The sequence below is a fragment of the Chiloscyllium plagiosum genome, unplaced genomic scaffold (genome assembly GCF_037043375.1).
Source record: "Chiloscyllium plagiosum isolate Xiang-an unplaced genomic scaffold, Cpla_swu_hap1 HiC_scaffold_1, whole genome shotgun sequence".
Taxonomy (NCBI): Eukaryota; Metazoa; Chordata; class Chondrichthyes; order Orectolobiformes; family Hemiscylliidae; genus Chiloscyllium; species Chiloscyllium plagiosum.
In genome coordinates this window covers 97,026,537-97,045,557 of record NW_028270139.1, presented here as the reverse complement: position 1 = coordinate 97,045,557, position 19,021 = coordinate 97,026,537, and the positions used below count along the sequence as shown (strand labels likewise).

The 19,021-nt window shown below is 43.0% G+C and overlaps 1 protein-coding gene across 1 annotated transcript in view; it reads left to right on the top strand.

Annotated features, from left to right (window-relative positions):
• Window positions 1-19,021, top strand: part of LOC122549086 (integrin alpha-2-like) — a 188,959-nt gene that overhangs the window by 85,641 nt on the left and 84,297 nt on the right. The window contains exons 9-11 of the mRNA XM_087989312.1: window positions 7,326-7,491; window positions 11,368-11,447; window positions 17,377-17,515. Coding sequence (XP_087845438.1) covers window positions 7,326-7,491; window positions 11,368-11,447; window positions 17,377-17,515 — 385 coding nt within the window. The remainder of the gene's footprint in view (window positions 1-7,325; window positions 7,492-11,367; window positions 11,448-17,376; window positions 17,516-19,021) is intronic.

Below are 19,021 nucleotides of genomic sequence, written 5' to 3'. Positions count from 1 at the left end.
AAATGTTGTTAAAATTGCAGAGTGTTATCATGCCAACATTAATATTCATTGAATGAAATGGCCAACTTTAATTTTACATTTGATTATTTCATGAAGTCCAGTACAATGGGTTTTATTCTCAAATTGCTTCAGGTAAGTAGAATTTGTGTCACAAAACTAGAGCAAACGGAAACATATATTGTGATTAGTGGTGCTGGAAGAGCACAGCAGTTCAGGCAGCATCCGAGGAGCAGTAAAATCGACGTTTCGGGCAAAAGCCCTTCATCAGGAATAAAGGCAGTGAGCCTGAAGCGTGGAGAGATAAGCTAGAGGAGGGTGGGGATGGGGAGAAAGTAGCATAGAGTACAATAGGTGAGTGGGGGAGTGGTTGGGATGGTAGGTCGGGGGCAGGGGGAGAGTGGAGTGGATAGGTGGAAAAGAAGATAGGCAGTGAGCCTGAAGCGTGGAGAGATAAGCTAGAGGAGGGTGGGGATGGGGAGAAAGTAGCATAGAGTACAATAGCTGAGTGGGGGAGTGGTTAGGGTGATAGGTCGGGGGCAGGGGGAGGGTGGAGTGGATAGGTGGAAAAGAAGATAGGCAGGTAGGACAAGTCCGGACAAGTCATGGGGATGGTGCTGAGCTGGAAGTTTGGAACTAGGGTGAGGTGGGGGAAGGGGAAATGAGGAAACTGTTGAAGTCCACATTGATGCCCTGGGGTTGAAATGTTCCAAGGCGGAAGATGAGGCGTTCTTCCTCCAGGCGTCTGGTGGTGAGGGAGCGGCGGTGAAGGAGGCCCAGGACCTCCATGTCCTCGGCAGAGTGGGAGGGGGAGTTGAAATGTTGGGCCACAGGGCGGTGTGGTTGATTGGTGTGGGTGTCCCGGAGATGTTCCCTAAAGCGCTCTGCTAGGAGGCGTCCAGTCTCCCCAATGTAGAGGAGACCGCATTGGGAGCAACGGATACAATAAATGATATTAGTGGATGTGCAGGTAAAACTTTGATGGATGTGGAAGGCTCCTTTAGGGTCTTGGATGGAGGTGAGGGAGGAGGTGTGGGCGCAGGTTTTGCAGTTCCTACGGTGGCAAGGGAAGGTGCCAGGATGGGAGGATGGGGCGTGGACCTGACCAGGTAGTCACGGAGGGAACGGTCTTTGCGGAAGGCGGAAAGGGGTGGGGAGGGAAATATATCCCTGGTGGTGGGATCTTTTTGGAGGTGGTGGAAATGTCGGTGAATGATTTGGTTTATGTGAAAGTTGGTAGGGTGGAAGGTGAGCACCAGGGGCGTTCTGTCCTTGTTATGGTTGGAGGGGTGGGGTCTGACGGCAGAGGTGCGGGATGTAGACGAGATGCGTTGGAGGGCATCTTTAACCACGTGGGAAGGGAAATTGCGGTCTCTAAAGAAGGAGGCCATCTGGTGTGTTCTGTGGTGGAACTGGTCCTCCTGGGAGCAGATACGCAGAGGCAGAGGAATTTGGAATACAGGATGGCATTTTTGCAAGAGGTAGGGTGGGAAGAGGTGTAATCCAGGTAGCTGTGGGAGTCGGTGGGTTTGTAAAAAATGTCAGTGTCAAGTCAGTCGTCACTGATGGAGATGGAGAGGTCCAGGAAGGGGAGGGAGGTGTCAGAGATGGTCCAGGTAAATTTAAGGTCAGGGTGGAATGTGTTGGTGAAGTTGATGAATTGCTCAACCTCCTCGCGGGAGCACGTGGTGGCGCCAATGCAGTCATCAATATAGCGGCGGAAGAGGTGGGGAGTGGTGCCGGTGTAATTACGGAAGATCGACTGTTCTATGTGCTCACCTTCCACCCTACCAACCTTCGCATAAACCAAATCATCCGTCAACATTTCCGCCACCTCCAAAAAGACCCCATCACCAGGGATATATTTCCCTCCCCACTCCTTTCCACCTTCCGCAAAGACTGTTCCCTCCGTGACTACCTGGTCAGGTCCACGCCCCTCTACAACCCACCCTCCCATCCAGGCACCTTCCCCTACCACCGCAGGAACCTGCGCCCACACCTCCTCCCTCACCTCCATCCAGGGCCCTAAAGGAGCCTTCCACATCCATCAAAGTTTTACCTGCACATCCACTAATATCATTTATTGTATCCGTTGTTCCCAATGCGGTCTCCTCTACATTGGGGAGACTGGACGCCTCCTAGCAGAGCGCTTTAGGGAACATCTCCGAGACACCCGCACCAATCAACCACACCACCCTGTGGCCCAACATTTCAACTCCCCCTCCCACTCTGCCGAGGACATGGAGGTCCTGGGCCTCCTTCACCGCCGCTCCCTCACCACCAGACGCCTGGAGGAAGAACGCCTCATCTTCCGCCTTGGAACATTTCAACCCCAGGGCATCAATGTGGACTTCAACAGTTTCCTCATTTCCCCTTCCCCCACCTCACCCTAGTTCCAAACTTCCAACTCAGCACTGTCCCCATGACTTGTCCGGACTTGTCCTACCTGCCTATCTTCTTTTCCACCTATCCACTCCACCCTCCCCCTGCCCCCGACCTATCACCCCATCCACTCCCCCACTCAGCTATTGTACTCTATGCTACTTTCTCCCCATCCCCACCCTCCTCTAGCTTATCTCTCCACGCTTCAGGCTCTCTGCCTTTGTTCCTGATGAAGGGCTTTTGCCCAAAACGTCGATTTTACTGCTCCTTGGATGCTGCTTGAACTGCTGTGCTCTTCCAGCACCACTAATCCAGAATCTGGTTTCCAGCATCTGCAGTCATTGTTTTTACCTAGTAAACATATATTGGTTTGAAGAGGAACAACCAACCAACTCAGTAGTTAACACCCAAGTTAAAATAATTGGTGTTTGTTCATTAATATTCATTAATATAGATGCTGTAGTCAATGTTTGATGCTGACGGTCACTGTTTCGGATGCTGACACGTCAGTAAAATACTTGCATTGACAGGACAATTTACAGAATATACAATTTTTGTTGCATTGTTATCACTGGTTGTCCCTCAATTTGAGTATCAATTCTACTTAGCATCATTGATTTCTACTCTGAGTCTTCATGTGACTGAATAGACTGACTCTCAACAAAGATCTTTGGGCACATGTGACAGGATGTTACAACATAGCGGGATATAAAGTGCAGAATTGCATCCTTCTCTTTCCTTCTCTGCTAGCATTCTGCCTCATCATTAAAGTATTTAGACTTGAGACACAATGCAGTTTGATCGACAAGTTGTCACCATTTTGAAATATTAGTAGTAAGCTGTTTCTTGTCCTTGCTGAAATGTTGGCCAAGTGAGAGTTGATTAATAAGAGTCAGTGCAGGGCCCTTTGCTATTTGTAATCTATCTCAATGATTTGGATGAGAATGTACAAGGCATGATTAGTATGTTTGCAGATGACACTAAGATAATAAGCAGTATCATAGACAGTATCAAAACTTATCAGAAATTGCAGCAGGACCTTGATCAGCTGGGGAGGTGGGCCAAGAAATAGCAAATGGAGTTTAATATAGGTAAGTGTGAGGTTTTGCATTTTGGAAAATCAGATCAAAGTAGGAGTTTTATGGTGAATGGTAGGGAATTAAGGAGTGTAATGGAACAGAGGGGCCTTGGGGTTCAGGTGCACGGTTCTCAGAAAGTGAAGTCATAGGTAGACAGGGCAGTGAAGAAGGCTTTGGCACACTCATCTTCAGTCAGGGCGTTGTGTATAGAAGTTGGGAAGTTATGTTGCAGTTGTAGAGGACTTTGGTGGATCCGCACTTATTGTGTTTAGTTTTGGGCACCTTGCTATAGGAAGGATGTCATTAAACTGGAAAGAGTACAAAAGAAATTTATAAGGATTTTGTTAATGGTCTGAGTTATGGAGAGAGATTGGACAAACTATGATTTTTTTCTTTCGAGCATGGAGGCTGAGGGGGGATCTTAAAGATGTGTATAAGATCATGAGAGGCATGGATAGGGTGAATGCAGCCTTGATCCCATGGTTGGGTAATCAAGGACTAGAGGACATCAGTTTAAGGTGAGAGGGGAAAAAATAGAAGGGAACCTGAGCGGCAACCTTTTTGCACAGACAGTGGTATGCCTATGGAATGTGCTGCCAGCGGAATCGGTTGATGCAGATACATTAACAACATTTAAAAGACATTTGGACAAACACATGGATAGGAAAGGATTATAAGCATATGGGCCAAGTGCGGGGAAATGGGGTTAGTGTTGATGGACATTTTAGTCAGCATGGACCGGTTTCGGCCAAAGAGCCTGTCTCCGTACTGTAGGATTCTATGACTATGACTCTAAGACCTGACCGGGGAGACATTCTTCAGCCTACAGGATAGACTATCCATTCAATCGTGGTATTTTTTGAAGGAATTTTACGTGAATGCTTGTGAAGCTTCTTTCAAGAAGAACAACAGGGCTTGCTCAATGATGTTCCCATTTCACCTGGAGATACTACTAGTGCCCTCATGTGCTGCCAATACACAATCCATTTCTCACTGCAGTATAGCACTAAGGTGATGACAGCTGTTTTGTAGTTCCAAACTTTTGTTAGTTTGTGGAGGGTGTTGTTGTCAAACACACGCTGATATCATTTTCAGATGGCAGAAGTAGGAAATGGATCCAATTTTGGATCTCCCTTTCATTAATGGCCTTTTGAGAGATGGCTGTCTAAGTGTGGGAAGTACTCAACATATTCCTTCAACATCTGGCTAAATCTGGATTGATATGATATAACAAAGGACCGCAGATGCCAGAAATATGAAACAAGAAACAGATGTTGCTGGAGAAACTCAGCAGGTCTGGCAGCATCTGTGGAAAAAAAAACTGATTTAGCATATCAAATCCAGTGACCCTTCATCAGCTCCAACACTTCCTTTGTTTGTTTTATTTTAATGGATTGATGTGAGTTTAGCTTCAGCAATATTAAAGGATAACCGAGCTTTTAGTTTGCAGAAATGAAAGATGAAGAGTGATTTGCAAATCTGGTGCAAATTGGCAATATCACTGCAGTCATCTGCAAATTATAGGCCTTGTATGTTTATGGTAGTTAGCTTAGTTTTGGGATGAGGTTAAAGAGTGTTTTTTAAATAGGTGATATTTAATACTGACATCAGAAGGTATTTGATTTTTGATGAGGCAAATATCTAATGTCAGGAGATTTGAAAATATATGGGGCTATCCAACTACCTTCCTTGATACCACTCTAGATTTCTGAAGATGTCCCTTTCAGATCGCCATGTCAGACAGTCACAGCTTTATCAGTCTGAAACAGTTCCAGAAATGAAATTTCTTGAACATTCAAATCTTTGGATCACAATCAACAAACATTGTAATATACTGTGCATCATGTATTGGCCAGATCGAGAGGTGTGCTGAAGAGTTTCTGCTGTTTTTCCCTGGCATTTTCTAAACCTTTGTTCACAGCTAAATCCATGTTGGAAATGTATCGGAAAGTTTTGAAGCCACACTGTCTCTGGGAGGATTTCCTCATATCAGAAAGGCTTGAACTTTCTCAAGATGGAGAGGTTCTCCATTTTTCAAAAGTAGCACAAACGGCAAAGATCTGGAAAACCCACCCTGAATGCTGCCCCCAGTACTTTTTGCAGCAGATCAATAGTTCTAATTTGAAAACCCCACTGTAGTTCACAAAGGCAGCTGTACCTGTTAATGTACAACTCCCTTCAGTCAGAACCTACTTTCACTTCTGGGATGTCAAAAACATACATTGTACACTTTAGATCTGCTGGAAGAGATTTGAAGCTGCAAAAGGAGATTTGAGGAGATAAGGTACCCTTTGGAAATGTTCCAGGAATGCCAATGTGAGAGGTCATGTACTTTTTGGAAGGGGTTGCTTATATTTTATAAGCGGTAAGCTGCCTTATGGGATTGTGAAAGAGTTCATGAATGCGTGTAAGAAGTGTATAATTACTTTGAAACTCAAGTTCACTGGTGTTGTCAAAGGGAGTAGTCAAGTAAATAATCAAAAAGAGATGTGAAACTTTCAATTCAATTCAATTTCTGTCTTTTAACTACTTGAAAATAAAATCAAAAAAGTTGATATAGGAGATATAAAGGGCAATAATGATGCACCTGGAGGCTTAGGTCAGCGCAGGTGTTAACTGTGATGGGGCCAGGTCAACGGTACAAATTGACGTGGGGGTGTAAGAGGCTGTGGACAGAGGACAGAGGGGCTATGGAGTTTATATCAGACTCTGCAGGGTAGCTGGATGGCATAATGCAGCAGGGCCTGGAATGGGTTGGGCATAGGAATACTCTGTGGCTGCTTCAAACTCCCTCCAAAAGATGGTGGATCCAGTTCTTATTCTTCAAGTTGCTCCATCCAAGCCTGTCCACTTGCATTGGATGTATGCAAGTGTACTGATTCTGTGCTCACAAACTTGTGCAAAATCTCACATAGATGTAAGCAATTCAGAACATTTCATATCAGGATTTTCTCTGCTTTAGACCAGAGAGAAATTCCTCAATAGCTTTCATAGCTTCATTGAGCTCACTTGTTGAAGATAGCCTCATTGTTATAATCTTTAAAGCAAGAGAAAATTCCTTTTCCTCCTAAATCTGTAAGGTCAGTGCAAGAGTCTTGATGTGAGATTCACTCCTCCATTGTCAACTGGAAGACCATCAGGCTGCAAGCTATTTGTTTTTTCACTTATTTGATTGCTTTTTGCTGCTCTTCCACTGTTGATGGTTCACCTATGCATTCAGCCAGAGACACTGGGGAAATCAGCTGCCATGTTTACAGTGTTGTTGGAAATGTTTCTTCCAGTGTTAATGGATGGCATTGTCATCCTTAAAAAGAAAGACACCATCCTGCAAGTTAAGGGAGACTTTGTCAACATAGCCTTGATGTAGATTTGCCCTGTCCCTATCCAAATTGTTGCAGTATAGCTACAACACTGAGATCTATCCAGCAATGTGGAAAATTGTCCTGTTCACAAAAGGTAGGACAATTTCGACCTGGCCAATTACCCATACTCTTAGTCTATTTTCGGTCTAAATTGATTTCAGAGAGCGAAACAAAAACAGAAATCTCTTCACAGATACTGCCAGTTTCTCCAGCAATTTCTGTTTTTGTTTCTGCTATATGTTATAGAGTCACATAGCACAGAAACAGACCTTTCAGTCCAACCAGTTCATGCCGACCGTAATTGTTTTCATTTATTGATGGAACGAGTCATTGTCAGTGCTAACAAATGGAACAAATTGCTCAGACATACTTGCCATGCTTAGTTTGTGTTCTGCCAGGACCAATTAGTTCCTGACTTCAAAACCTATCTGAAATTGGAGCAGTTAATAAAATTGTTTATTTCACTTTCAAGTAATGGAATTAACCATTTTTATAACTTCTATAGGTTCTTGGATATTACAACAGAGAACAAATAAACCCAGAAAACTTAATCAAGGAAATCAAGTCCATTGCAAGTGATCCAAAAGAGAAGCATTTTTTTAATGTATCCTCGGAAGCTGCTTTAATAGAAATAGCTAGTACTCTCAAAGAACGTATCATTGGTATTGAAGGTAAATCTTTATTTCTGTTTTCTTCAAAGTATTCTGTTTTATTTTTATGTTGCTCTATTGGTCTTAATTTTCAAACTGTTAACTCATTTGAAGGACTGCTACAATGATGCTGTGTGCAGTTTTGAACCATAGAAAGAATTTTGACAAAATAGTCAGTACTCAACATATAGTTTTCATATGACACTTCCTCACTACCGCTGTCAGGAATTAGAAAAAAAACTTGCAAAGTTGGGGCTATTGTCATTAGAATAGAAGAGATTGTAAGATTATTTGGTTACTTGGGGTTTGTGCCAAAGTTGAAGGAGATACACGAAATCTTCTAGAATTAGGGAATCCACGTGACTAGGAAAAAGGAGGAATTAATAGGAATTAGTATTAGTAAGAGATTATACTTGAGAAATTTATAGGGCTGTAAATTGATGGTCTATATCCCAGAGTGTTAAAACAGCTGGTGAGAAATAATCAATGCATTAATAATCATCTTCCAAAATTCCACACACTCTGGAATGAGTCCTGCAGATTGAAAACTTGAAAATGTCACTCCACTATTTAGGAAAGAAGCAAGAGACGTTTTTCACAATACATATCAATGATTCAGGCATGAAAGCAAAATATCATATTTCCAAATGTGGAGATGATACTAGCACATACTGTGTAGAAGATGTTTTCAGGAAGATTTGGACTGCCTTCATGCATGTTCCAGGACATGGCAGATGGAATATAATGTAAAAAACTGTGACATTATCCACTTTGGTCAGAAGAAGTTGGTGCAGCGTATATATAGAGTCGTAGAGTCAAACAACACGGAAATAGAACCTTTAGTCCAACTTGTCCACACCGACCAGGTTTCCCAAACTAAACTAATCCCCTTTGCCTGTGTTTGGCTCATATGCCTCTAAATCTTTCCTATTCATATATCTATCCAAATATCTTTTAAATGATGTGGGGTTGGAAAGTGTAGATGTGCAGAGGGACTTTGGTCACCTTGTTAATTGATCACTGGAGTTGCAGTATACTTTTAGACTAGATTACCTACAGTGTGGAAACAGGCCCTTCGGCCTAACAAGTCCACACCGACCCTCAGAAGAGCAACCCACCCAGACCCATTCCCCTACACTAGGGGCAATTTAGCATGACCAATTCACCTAACCTGCACATCTGTTGGACTGTGGGAGGAAACCGGAGCACCCAGAGGAAACCCACGTAGACACGGGGAGAATGTGCAAACTCCACACAGACAACTGCCCGGGGCGGGAATTGAACCCAGGTCCTTGGTGCTGTGAGGCAGCAGTGCCAACTACTGAGCCACCGTGCAGCCCTTTAGGAAGGCTAATGGAAAACTGACCTTTATTGTGGGAGGATTTGAGTACAGGAGTAGCGATATTGGTTTCAAATCAGAGCTTGGTTTGCCAGAGACAGAGTGCAATGAAGGCGCACCAGACTTGTTTTCAGGTTCATAGAGCTGTCCAGTCAGATTGATTGGTCATACTGATTGGGATATCATGTTGCAGTTTTACAGGACATTGGTGAGGCCACTTTTGGAGTACTGAGTGCAGTTCTGATCAACCTGCTAGAAGAAGCATATTGTTAAATTGGACAGGGCTCAGAATAGTGATGTTGCCAGGAATGGATGATTTGAGTTATAAAAGCAGGCTGGATAGACTGGGACTTCTTTCACAGGAGCATAGGAAGTTGAGGGGTGACGCTATAGAGGTTTATAAAATCATGCCGGGTTTAGATGAGATGAATATCAAGGTTCTTATCCCTAGAGTGGGGAGCTAAAATAGGCGGCATATTTTAAGGTGACAGGAGGAAGTTTTATAAAGGATGTGAGGGGCAATTTTCTTACTCAAAGTAGAATGAACTGCCAGAGGAAGTGGCAGATGCAGGTACAGTTACGAAATTTAAAAGACATCTGAATAAGTACATGAATAGGAAAGGTTTCAAGGGATATGGACCAATGGGCCAAATGCAGGCAAATAGGATTAAAGTCTGTTTCCAGACTGTAAGGCCCTATGACTCTGTTTCTATGACTCTATAACTGCTTCACATTCTCTAGAGTTTCAAAGAACAAGAGCTGATCTCATTGAAACTTACAGAATTTTTAAAGGACCGGACAGGGTAACTGCATCTTGGTCCAAAGACGTGCACATTAGGTGGATTGGCCATGCTGAATTGCCCATAGTGCCCAGGCTGAGTGGATTAGGCATGGGAAATGCAGGGTTACAGGGATAGGGTAGAGGTGGGGTCAGTGGGATGCTCTTTAGAGGTTTGGTGAGGGCCTGATGAACCAAATGGCCTGCTTCCACACTGTAGGGATTCTATGATTCTATGATTATATGGTTGGGGAGTCTAGAACTGGCATCGCAATTTTTAAAATTGAGATGAGGAGTCAGAGGGTGGTGAATCTTTGGAACCCTCTCCTCCAGGGAGGTGGTGGAGGCTCAGCTTTTGAGCATTCCTAAAGTGATGGTGGATAATTTTTTGACTATCAATGACATAAAGGGTTATGGGAATAGTGGGAGTGGAACCAGTCATAATGGTATTATTACTGCAGCAGATTTGACAGACTGAATGGCCTACTCTTATTTCTATGTTCCTATGGAAGACTTATTTATCAAGCAACAGTTTGAGATTGGCTGTAAAATATGGTTCCATGAGTATGACTAGATCCCAGACCTGTCCCAATAGCAAGGCAGACTCACAACAGGTAGTGGCACAGTGATATGCAATTAGTAAGGGTTTACTGGGAGGTCTCAACATTGACTCCAGACCCCCTAAATTCTCATAGTATTGGTGAAACATGAGCAAAGAAACCGTTCGCTGATTATTACCATCTACTCCCCCCACCCCCCACCCCTCCTCAGCTCATGAACCAGATTTTCTCCATGATAAATACCACCTGGAGAAAGCATTAAGGGTGTCAAGGGCACAGAATGTACAACAGTTGGGGGGGACTTCAATCACCAAGAGTGGTTCAGTACCACTGCTTCTGACCGAACAAGTCATAGCTTTTAGTTTGGAGCGACATGAGCCTCATGGGTCATCAACAGAATTGTACTTAACCATAAGCTGTAACCTCACATCTCAGCACAACTGTCAGTTTACCATTAACACCAAGCCATCATTTAATGAACAGTGCAGGAGAGAATACTAAGAGCTTTATCAGGCATTCATAGAAGTGAGGTATCAACTTGGTGAAGTTACAGTTCAGGACTAACAACAGAATGCCAAACAATAGAAACACTATGCAATAGTCATGGATCTACAGCCCATTCAGTCATAAATGTGGAGAATAATTAAACAACTAATACAAGATGAAGTCTCAACATACTCAAAGATGGGGGTGCTCAGCACATCAGTGCAAAAGGTGGAGCTGGAGCATTTAGGTTGGCATGGTGGCTCAGCGATTAGCACTGCTTCCTCATGGCACCAGGGACCCAGGTTCAACCCCAGCCTCAGGTGACTGTCTGTGCCAGTTTCCTCTCACAGTCCAAAGATGTACAGGTTAGGTGAATTAACAATACTACATTACCCCATAGTGCCCTGGATGTTTAGATTTACCTTGGTAAAAGATGGGATGTGGTAGGGGCTAAGTCTGGATGGGATGCTCTCTGGAGGCTGGTGTGGACTTGATGGGTCCAATAGCCTCCTTCCACACTGTAGGGATTCTATGATTAACTTGTATAATCTTCATCCAGACATATTGAGTAAATGATCCAAGACTATATTGTGGTGCCAATATTATTTCAAGAGCCAGGAAATCAAGCTGATTGATCAAAATTACTCAAAAGTATGAAAATAACAGAATGTAGGGTAAGGATAAGGCAACTTATGGTTGTGTAATTGTATATTTTCATGATCTCATTCTTCTAGGGACAAGCAATAAAAATGAAGATAACTTCCTACTGGAAATGGCACAAGTTGGATTCAGTGCACACTTTGTACCCAGCCAGGTATTCATGGTTTTGGGGTGATTTTTCAGTCTCTATTATCAAGGTCAACAACTAATTGAGGACGTTTTGCTGAAAATAGATGCATGTATTATACGCATGAAGACTGAAATCACAAAATGATCAAATTTTAAAGGGAACAATGCATGAGAAGATGAAATTTATTGGTTGGCAAGTAGACTCTGATTGGGACAGGCCTTACCAGTCCAGAGAGGTCAACTTTAGTCAAGGTATTGCTAGCTTTTTTTTCCAGAGACCCCGATGTACTTCCCGTGTTAATGTCTCTCCCAATCTGAGTTATCTTGCCAGGTATGAATTTAAGCAAAAGCTTGGCAGTTAACTGTTCCCTGCTGGATACTTCATGACAATGCCACTTCCAATCAGGTGTACTTCTGAAATTGTGAGAGTTTGAAAATGCAGATGTCCAAAGGGTGCCCTTGTCAATGAGTCACTGAACGCTAACATGCAGGTACAGCAAGCTATTAGGAAGGCTAATGGAGTCCACTTGCTGACCATCTGCACCCTCTTCTCAAGCAATATAATTTGTTGTTCTTCTGATTCTATTCTGATGAATGCAAGACTAAAAGCTTCAACAGCATACGTAGTGACTGAAATAAATTCAGCCAGGGAATTTACCTCAGAGAATATGAGTTCCCTTATTGGGGCTGTTAATCTGGTCCAATCAGAGAACTCTGGCTGACAGATATAAACAAGCATGTTGTAGGCTCTATTCATTCTGAAAGCTGACTCTGATGGAACTGGATCAATGTCAAGGACTTCCTACATGTAAATGAAGGGTGATACTGGCCTCTGTGGAGTTATTCCAGTGGTGATAAAAGTAAAGCATGACCTGAAAAAACACATTCGCAACAGTCACCTTTAAGTTGGAGTAAGCATTGCTAGCATCATGACATTGTTTGGAAAGCTTGACTTATTTGATTCTGCTGCCGAAAATGTGTGGACCAGTGTGTGGAAATAATTTTTTTCCAGGCAAATGACATTGGGGCAGATGAAAAGCAATGAGTAATTCTCGTAACAACTTGTTGACCTGCAGCCTTATCAGTTATTAGGAGCCTAAGTTTCCCTGAGGTACCAGATACTAAAACCTTTCCAGAGTTGATGGATCTAGTTAAAGAATATTACGACTCCAATTTCATCTAATTCTGAAATGTTATTGGTTTTACTCAGCAATTCAAGAAACAGGAAGTCATATCAGGATTTTTGACAAGATTAGGACTGGCAGAAACGTGTGACTTTGATTTAACCCTTAATGAGATGCTGAGAGACTTTGGTATGTGGAGTTAATGATACAACCATGGCCCACCCTCATCCTATTTGGCTGTCAGCCCCATTGTACCGCCCCACCCCTCCGCCCCACCAAATTCCTAATGAAAGTCTTTTGCCCGAAACGTCGACTCTCCTGTTCCTTGGATGCTGCCTGACCGGCTGTACTTTTCCTGCGCCATTTGTTTTGGCTCTGATCTCCAGCATCTGTATTCCTCACATTCACCTACTTGCTGAAGCCCAACTGGATTTCATGCAGGCACTACAACCGACTTTACCATTGGAAACTGTGGCAAGTAGAGCATATGAGTTGCAGTATATTCCAATGGATGTGGACACACTCACCTGTCCGACTGAGTTTGGGAAACACCACTTGAGTGGAAGCAATTGCACAGCCTCACTCAGGGCATATCTTGAACAGAGGGACTGTAGGTCAGCCCACTGCTAAACCCCAAAACAAAACCAAGACTTGGCCAAATGGTTAAAATTTTCTTCAGAATCTGAGCCACAAAGCCATTGTAGTTGCTGCTGATATGTGAGCTCAAAACAGGAAAACAGTCCCATTGGACCTAAACTGAGTAGGAGAAGCCTTGGGCTAGTACATAAGAAAGTGCACATCCTACATCTGGTTTGGAACAGTTAAATTGCTTAGCAACATCCAAATCAGAACCAATCAAAATAAACGTATGGTTAAACAGTCACCCAGTTCTAATGGTGATTGAAGCCGACACGGCCGTTTCAGTAATCGCAGAACCAATCTTTCACAAAATTCACTCTGGACTCCAAGCCTTAAGTTTGCACAAGACATCAGCAAGACTGAGAACCTATACCGGGGAATTTTTATGGATTAAAGGTACAAGTTCGGTTCCAGTCTCTTACGAGAAGTGGCTGGTTAAGTTATCACTAATTGCAGTAAAAGGCTCGGGCTCAAGCTTAATGGGACAGAATTGGTTGAGAAAGTTTATATATTTATATATATGTTTATTGAAAACATTTTACTCTTTTACAAAACAAACCAAAAAGTTATAAAAGTACAAAAATACAGAAAAGTAGAAATAATACCACATTATTATATTACAGTAATGTGAACAATAAACCACCTACTACTCTTAGGGATACAAACATCTCATATTTATTTAACTTAACCCAAGTTAAAATAAACTCAAATTAAATGAAATAGTATTAAATTAAATTACAATCCAATAAAAGTAAATTACATAACATTACACTACTTTACTCCACTTGCCGCACCTCCACTGAAGCTCCTGTCCACAGTTATTATACCCACTTTTACTAGGCCTCCTCCCCCCGGGGTCCCCAGACCATCATATTACAGTCCTCACGGCTATTCAAAGGCCCTAATCAGTCCTGCCAATAGGCCCCTGTCTATGTAACTTAAAAATGGCCGCCATGTCTTATAAAATTGCCCTTTCCATGGTGCACCACTCGTCACATAATCTTGGGGAACGTGTTCCAGCACCAGTCTGTGCCACCCCTCAAAACCTGGAGGTTTTTCTGATAAGCAGTTCATTAAAATGTTATTCCTCATATAATGTGTAAGAATGTTAAATAACCTCATCCCGTGCTTACCCAGAAAGGGCAAATTCATTAATCCTAAAAGAAAGGATAACAGATCCACCTTATCTTCAATTCCCGGGATCTTCTCCAGCTCACTTACTATGGCACCCCAGTATCCACGAATCTTGTAGCAGGATCAAAAGCAATGTGTGAGGGTGCCTATGCTGATTATATATTTGGGACATTTCAGAGAAGATCCTTTCTTAGACTTTGCTAACCTCTCTGGTGCCATATAGGCCCTGTGAAGGATCTTCAATTGCATCGCTTGTGCTTTATTACATATTGAAATTTTCTTTACATTCCCTTACATGTCCTCCCATGTTTCCGATGAGATTTCATCCCCAATCCCTGATTCCAGATCCTATGGAGTCTCTCCATATCTCCAAAGCACTCCCCCTCTGCAGATGGTATATGGTACTAACCGAGAGAGCGCTCCCACATCAGAGCACTCTTCTCTCTATATCCAACTTGTACGGCTGAGCCAAGAGCATGGTCTTTATCTCTATATAATCCCTAACTTGGAAGTATCGTAAAATATCCCTATTAGGAATCCGATATTTCTGACTTCATTGGTTGAAAGACATCAAGACCTCTCCCTCAAATATGTCTCCCAAACAGGAGATTCCTTTACCCTCCCATGCTCGAAAGCTGGAGTCAATTGACCCCGGTCTAAATCCTGGCACTCCCACTAATGGGGTTAACAGCAAAGTCTTAAGCAAATTGACCTCACCCTGCCGCATTTTCCTCCATACTTTCACCGTATTTAAGATAATTGGGCTCTCACAGTGCTCAGCCACAGGTCATACTTTGTCCATAAACAGTAAGTTGATGAGAGGACACTCGCCTGTGAGGCCTCAACATCAAGCCACATCAATCTTGAGTGGTTGAAAAGGATTAACCTAGATTGACTCAATATTTTTCGATTAGAAAATGGTGCCTGAGTGAAGCCCTAATTAAACCCAGAAGTCTTTCAGGAAGGTTGAGGAACTATCAAAGGGGCCAAGGCCAGCTTGTACGTTGACCAGGAAGCAATTCCATGATTCTATAAGGCCTGCTCAATGCCATTTGCCTCCTGGGCAAAAGTAGGGGCAGAAATCAGAAGGCGGGGAAGCGAAGGAATCATCAGACCAGTCCAGTTTGTGGAATGGGCAACACCGGTCATATTCATTGTGAAGTCCAGGGGTCGGTTCGCCTTTGTGGGGATTTTAACAAAATGGTAAACTGCTTTTTTGCAGCCAGATAAATGCCCAACCCCTTGGATAATGGATTTATTTGCAAAGCTGGCAGGGGATCTGTCCTTCATGAAGCTGTCCTTCATGAGCCATGTATACTTGCAGTTGCAATTACTTGAGGATTCACAGAAGTATGCTACAATGAATGCCCATATTATACGTGTCTGACATTTGGGGTATCATCAGCCTGTGCAATATTTCAGCAGATGATGGAGAACATTTTACAAGGTCTACTCCAAATCACCATTTATTTTGATGTGCCAATAAGAGGGAAGACCAATAAGGAGCACCTAGAGAACCTGGACAAAGTTGTTAGATGTTTCTCCCAGGTGGGCAAATGCCTCAGTAGGGAAAAATGTGTGTTCCAGGCACCCCAAGTGACCTATTTTGACTGCAGAGTTGACCAGATAGGGTTACACCCATTGGAAAATAAAATGAGGGCGATCAAAGATGCCCCAGCTCCACATTTGTACCAGAGCTGAGGGTCTTTCCCTGAGCTGGTAAATTATTTCAGAAAGTTCATACGTAACCTGGACTCCATCCTAGCACCTTTGTATCAACCCTTAAAAAAGGGTCAGCCTCGGAAATGGTCACAGAGCCAAGCCATAGCTTTCAGGAAAGTGAAGAAACAGCTCTCATTCTCTAAGATGTTGGCACAGTATAATCCCAAGCAAGATCTGGTACTGATATGAAATGCCTCCCTGCATCGGGCTGGTGTTAGCTCATAGGTGGCCCAATGGAAAGGAATGATATGCATATGCAACCCGGATTTTGGCCAATGCAGTATGGTAGATAGAGAAGGAAGGTTTGGTGGTCATATTTGGAGTCAGGAAGTTCCACCAGTACCATTACAGGTCATAAATGTATAAGAATAACAGATAACAAACCCCTGCTAGGCCTACTTAAAGAGGACAAGGCAGTGCTGTCCATAGCTTCAGGCCAAATTCAACGGTGGGCTCTAATATTAAGTGCAAATAATTACACGTTGGAACACTGTCTGGGAGGCCAAGTAGCAAATGCAGATCCATTCAGCCACCTTCAGCTGGTAGGTACACCAGCAGTGGTACTGCCACTGGAAGAGTCTGTAATAGTTACATATTTTCTAGACACACTTCTCCAATCACAGCTGATAATATCAGACTTTGGACACAGAAAGATCTGGTCCTGCCAAAACTGAAACAGCTGGTGGTGATGGGGGAAACCAAAGGGACGTCACAACCAGAATTAAAACCTTTTTCAATCTGGAGAGACCAGATCACAGGAGGGGACGGCATAGTATTATGGGGAGCAAGGGTGATTGTCCTGAGCAAAGGTCACCACCAAATACTGGCTGAACTCCACCAGGGTCATCCAAGAGTCTCCAAAATGAGGATGTTGGTGAAAAATTTCATTTAGTGGCCAGGATTGGATGCAGATAGCCACATTGGCGAGGCAGTGCCCAGAGTGCTAACAAGGACAGAAATTACCACCAGCAGCTCCCCCCCCACCATTTGTGTGAATGGCCAGGTAACCCTGGACTCACACGTTGACTGTGCAGGTCCTTTCATGGGCTCAGTGTTGTTAGTCACTCAAAGTGGGGGTGCTGGATGTGCATAGAGTACATTTGTCAAACACAGGGACAACGACAGAAAAACTGAGTGCATTCTTTGCAATACACAGACTCCTGGAAGAGTGGATCACAGATTCCGGACCTTCGTTATCCGGCCAGGAATTTGAGTATTTACGGAAGTCAAATGGTATTTGACATATAAGGATAGCTCCATACCATTAAGTGTCCAGAGCAATGAGTAATTTCTTAATGTTGCACTTTAGTCAAAACAAGCATCTATTTTTTTCAGGATGTGCTGATGTTGGGAGCTGTAGGAGCTTATGACTGGGCAGGCACAACAGTCCATAAATCATCTGACAAAATTACTATATTTGAAAAGAAAGTTTTTCAAGATATTCTGCAAGATAGAAATGACAGTTCATACTTAGGTAAGCTTTAATTTTATCCCACTCACTTTAACATCAAAGGTCTGTGTTCATTCTGACTGACTGATTCAAATTTAGGGTAAACAAGGAGGCATGTGCAAATTTTATAGCATTATAGATGTTGAGAAAAGTTGCCATCAAGTCAAGGCAGCCCTAGTAGCACTGACATTTATAAATAAGATGAAATTAAATATCAAGGTGGGCTGCAAGTGTACACTTGCGGATTCAGTGACACAAAATTCCTACTTTCATGTTTCTTTGTTAAGCTCAATCTTGATATTTCCCAGAATTAAAAAAAAGGAAGGAAAACATAATTCCCAAACTTCTTTCCCAAAACCTGTCACTGGTTTGATCTGGAATTACTCTGATCCATAATTTATTCAATTCAGTCATTACTTGAATCCTAACTTCTTCTTCAGAAATGAGGCAATTGTTCCTCCATATTATCTGAGGAATGGTTTGTTCATCGAACATAAAATGTTACAGCGCAGTACAGGCCCTTCGGGCCTCATTGTTGCACTGACCTGTGAAAATAATCTGATGCCCATCTAACCTACATCGTTCCATTATTATTCATATGTATGTCCAATGCCCAATTAAATGGCCTTAACATCAGCGAGTCTACTACTGTTGCAGGCAGGCCATTCCACGCCCCTACTACTGTCTGAGTAAAGAAAATACCCCTGATATCTGTCCTAAATCTATCACCTCTAAATTTAAAGCTATGTCCCCTTGTGTTAGCCTTCACTATCTGAGGAAAAAGGCTCTCACTGTCCACCCTATCTAACCGTCTGATTATCTTATATGTCTCGATTAAGTTACCTCTCAATCTTCTTCTCTCCAATGAAAACAGCCTCAGTTCCCTCATAAGACCTTCCCTCCATTCCAGGCAACATCCTAGTAAATCTCCTCTGAACTCTTTCCAAAGCTTCCACATCCTTCCTGTAATGCAGTGACCAGAACTGAATGCAATACTTCCAGTGCGGCCTTACCAGTATCTTGAACAGCTGAAGCATGACCTCATGGCTCCAAAACTTAATTTCCTGACCAATAAACGCCAATACCCATAAGCCCTCTTAACATCAACCTGGGTGGCAACTTCCAGGGATTTATGCACCAGGACACCAAGATCTCTTTTTTCATCTACACTGCCAAGAATTTTACCATTAGCCCAGTATTCTGCATTCCTGTTATTTATTCTGAAGTGAACTACCTCACACTTTTCCGCATTAAACTCCATTTGCCAATCTCAGCCCAGCTCTGCATCTTATCTATGTCTCCCTGTAACCCACAATATCCTTCGGCACTATCCACAACTCTGCCTACCTTAGAGTCATTTGCAAATTTACTAACCCATCCTTCTACGCCCATGTCCTGATCATTTATAAAAATGACAAACAGCATTGGCCCCAAAACAGATCCTTGCGGCACACCACTGGTAAATGAGCTCCAGGATGAACATTTCCCATCAACCATTGCCCTCTGTCTTCTTTCAGCTAGCCAATTTCT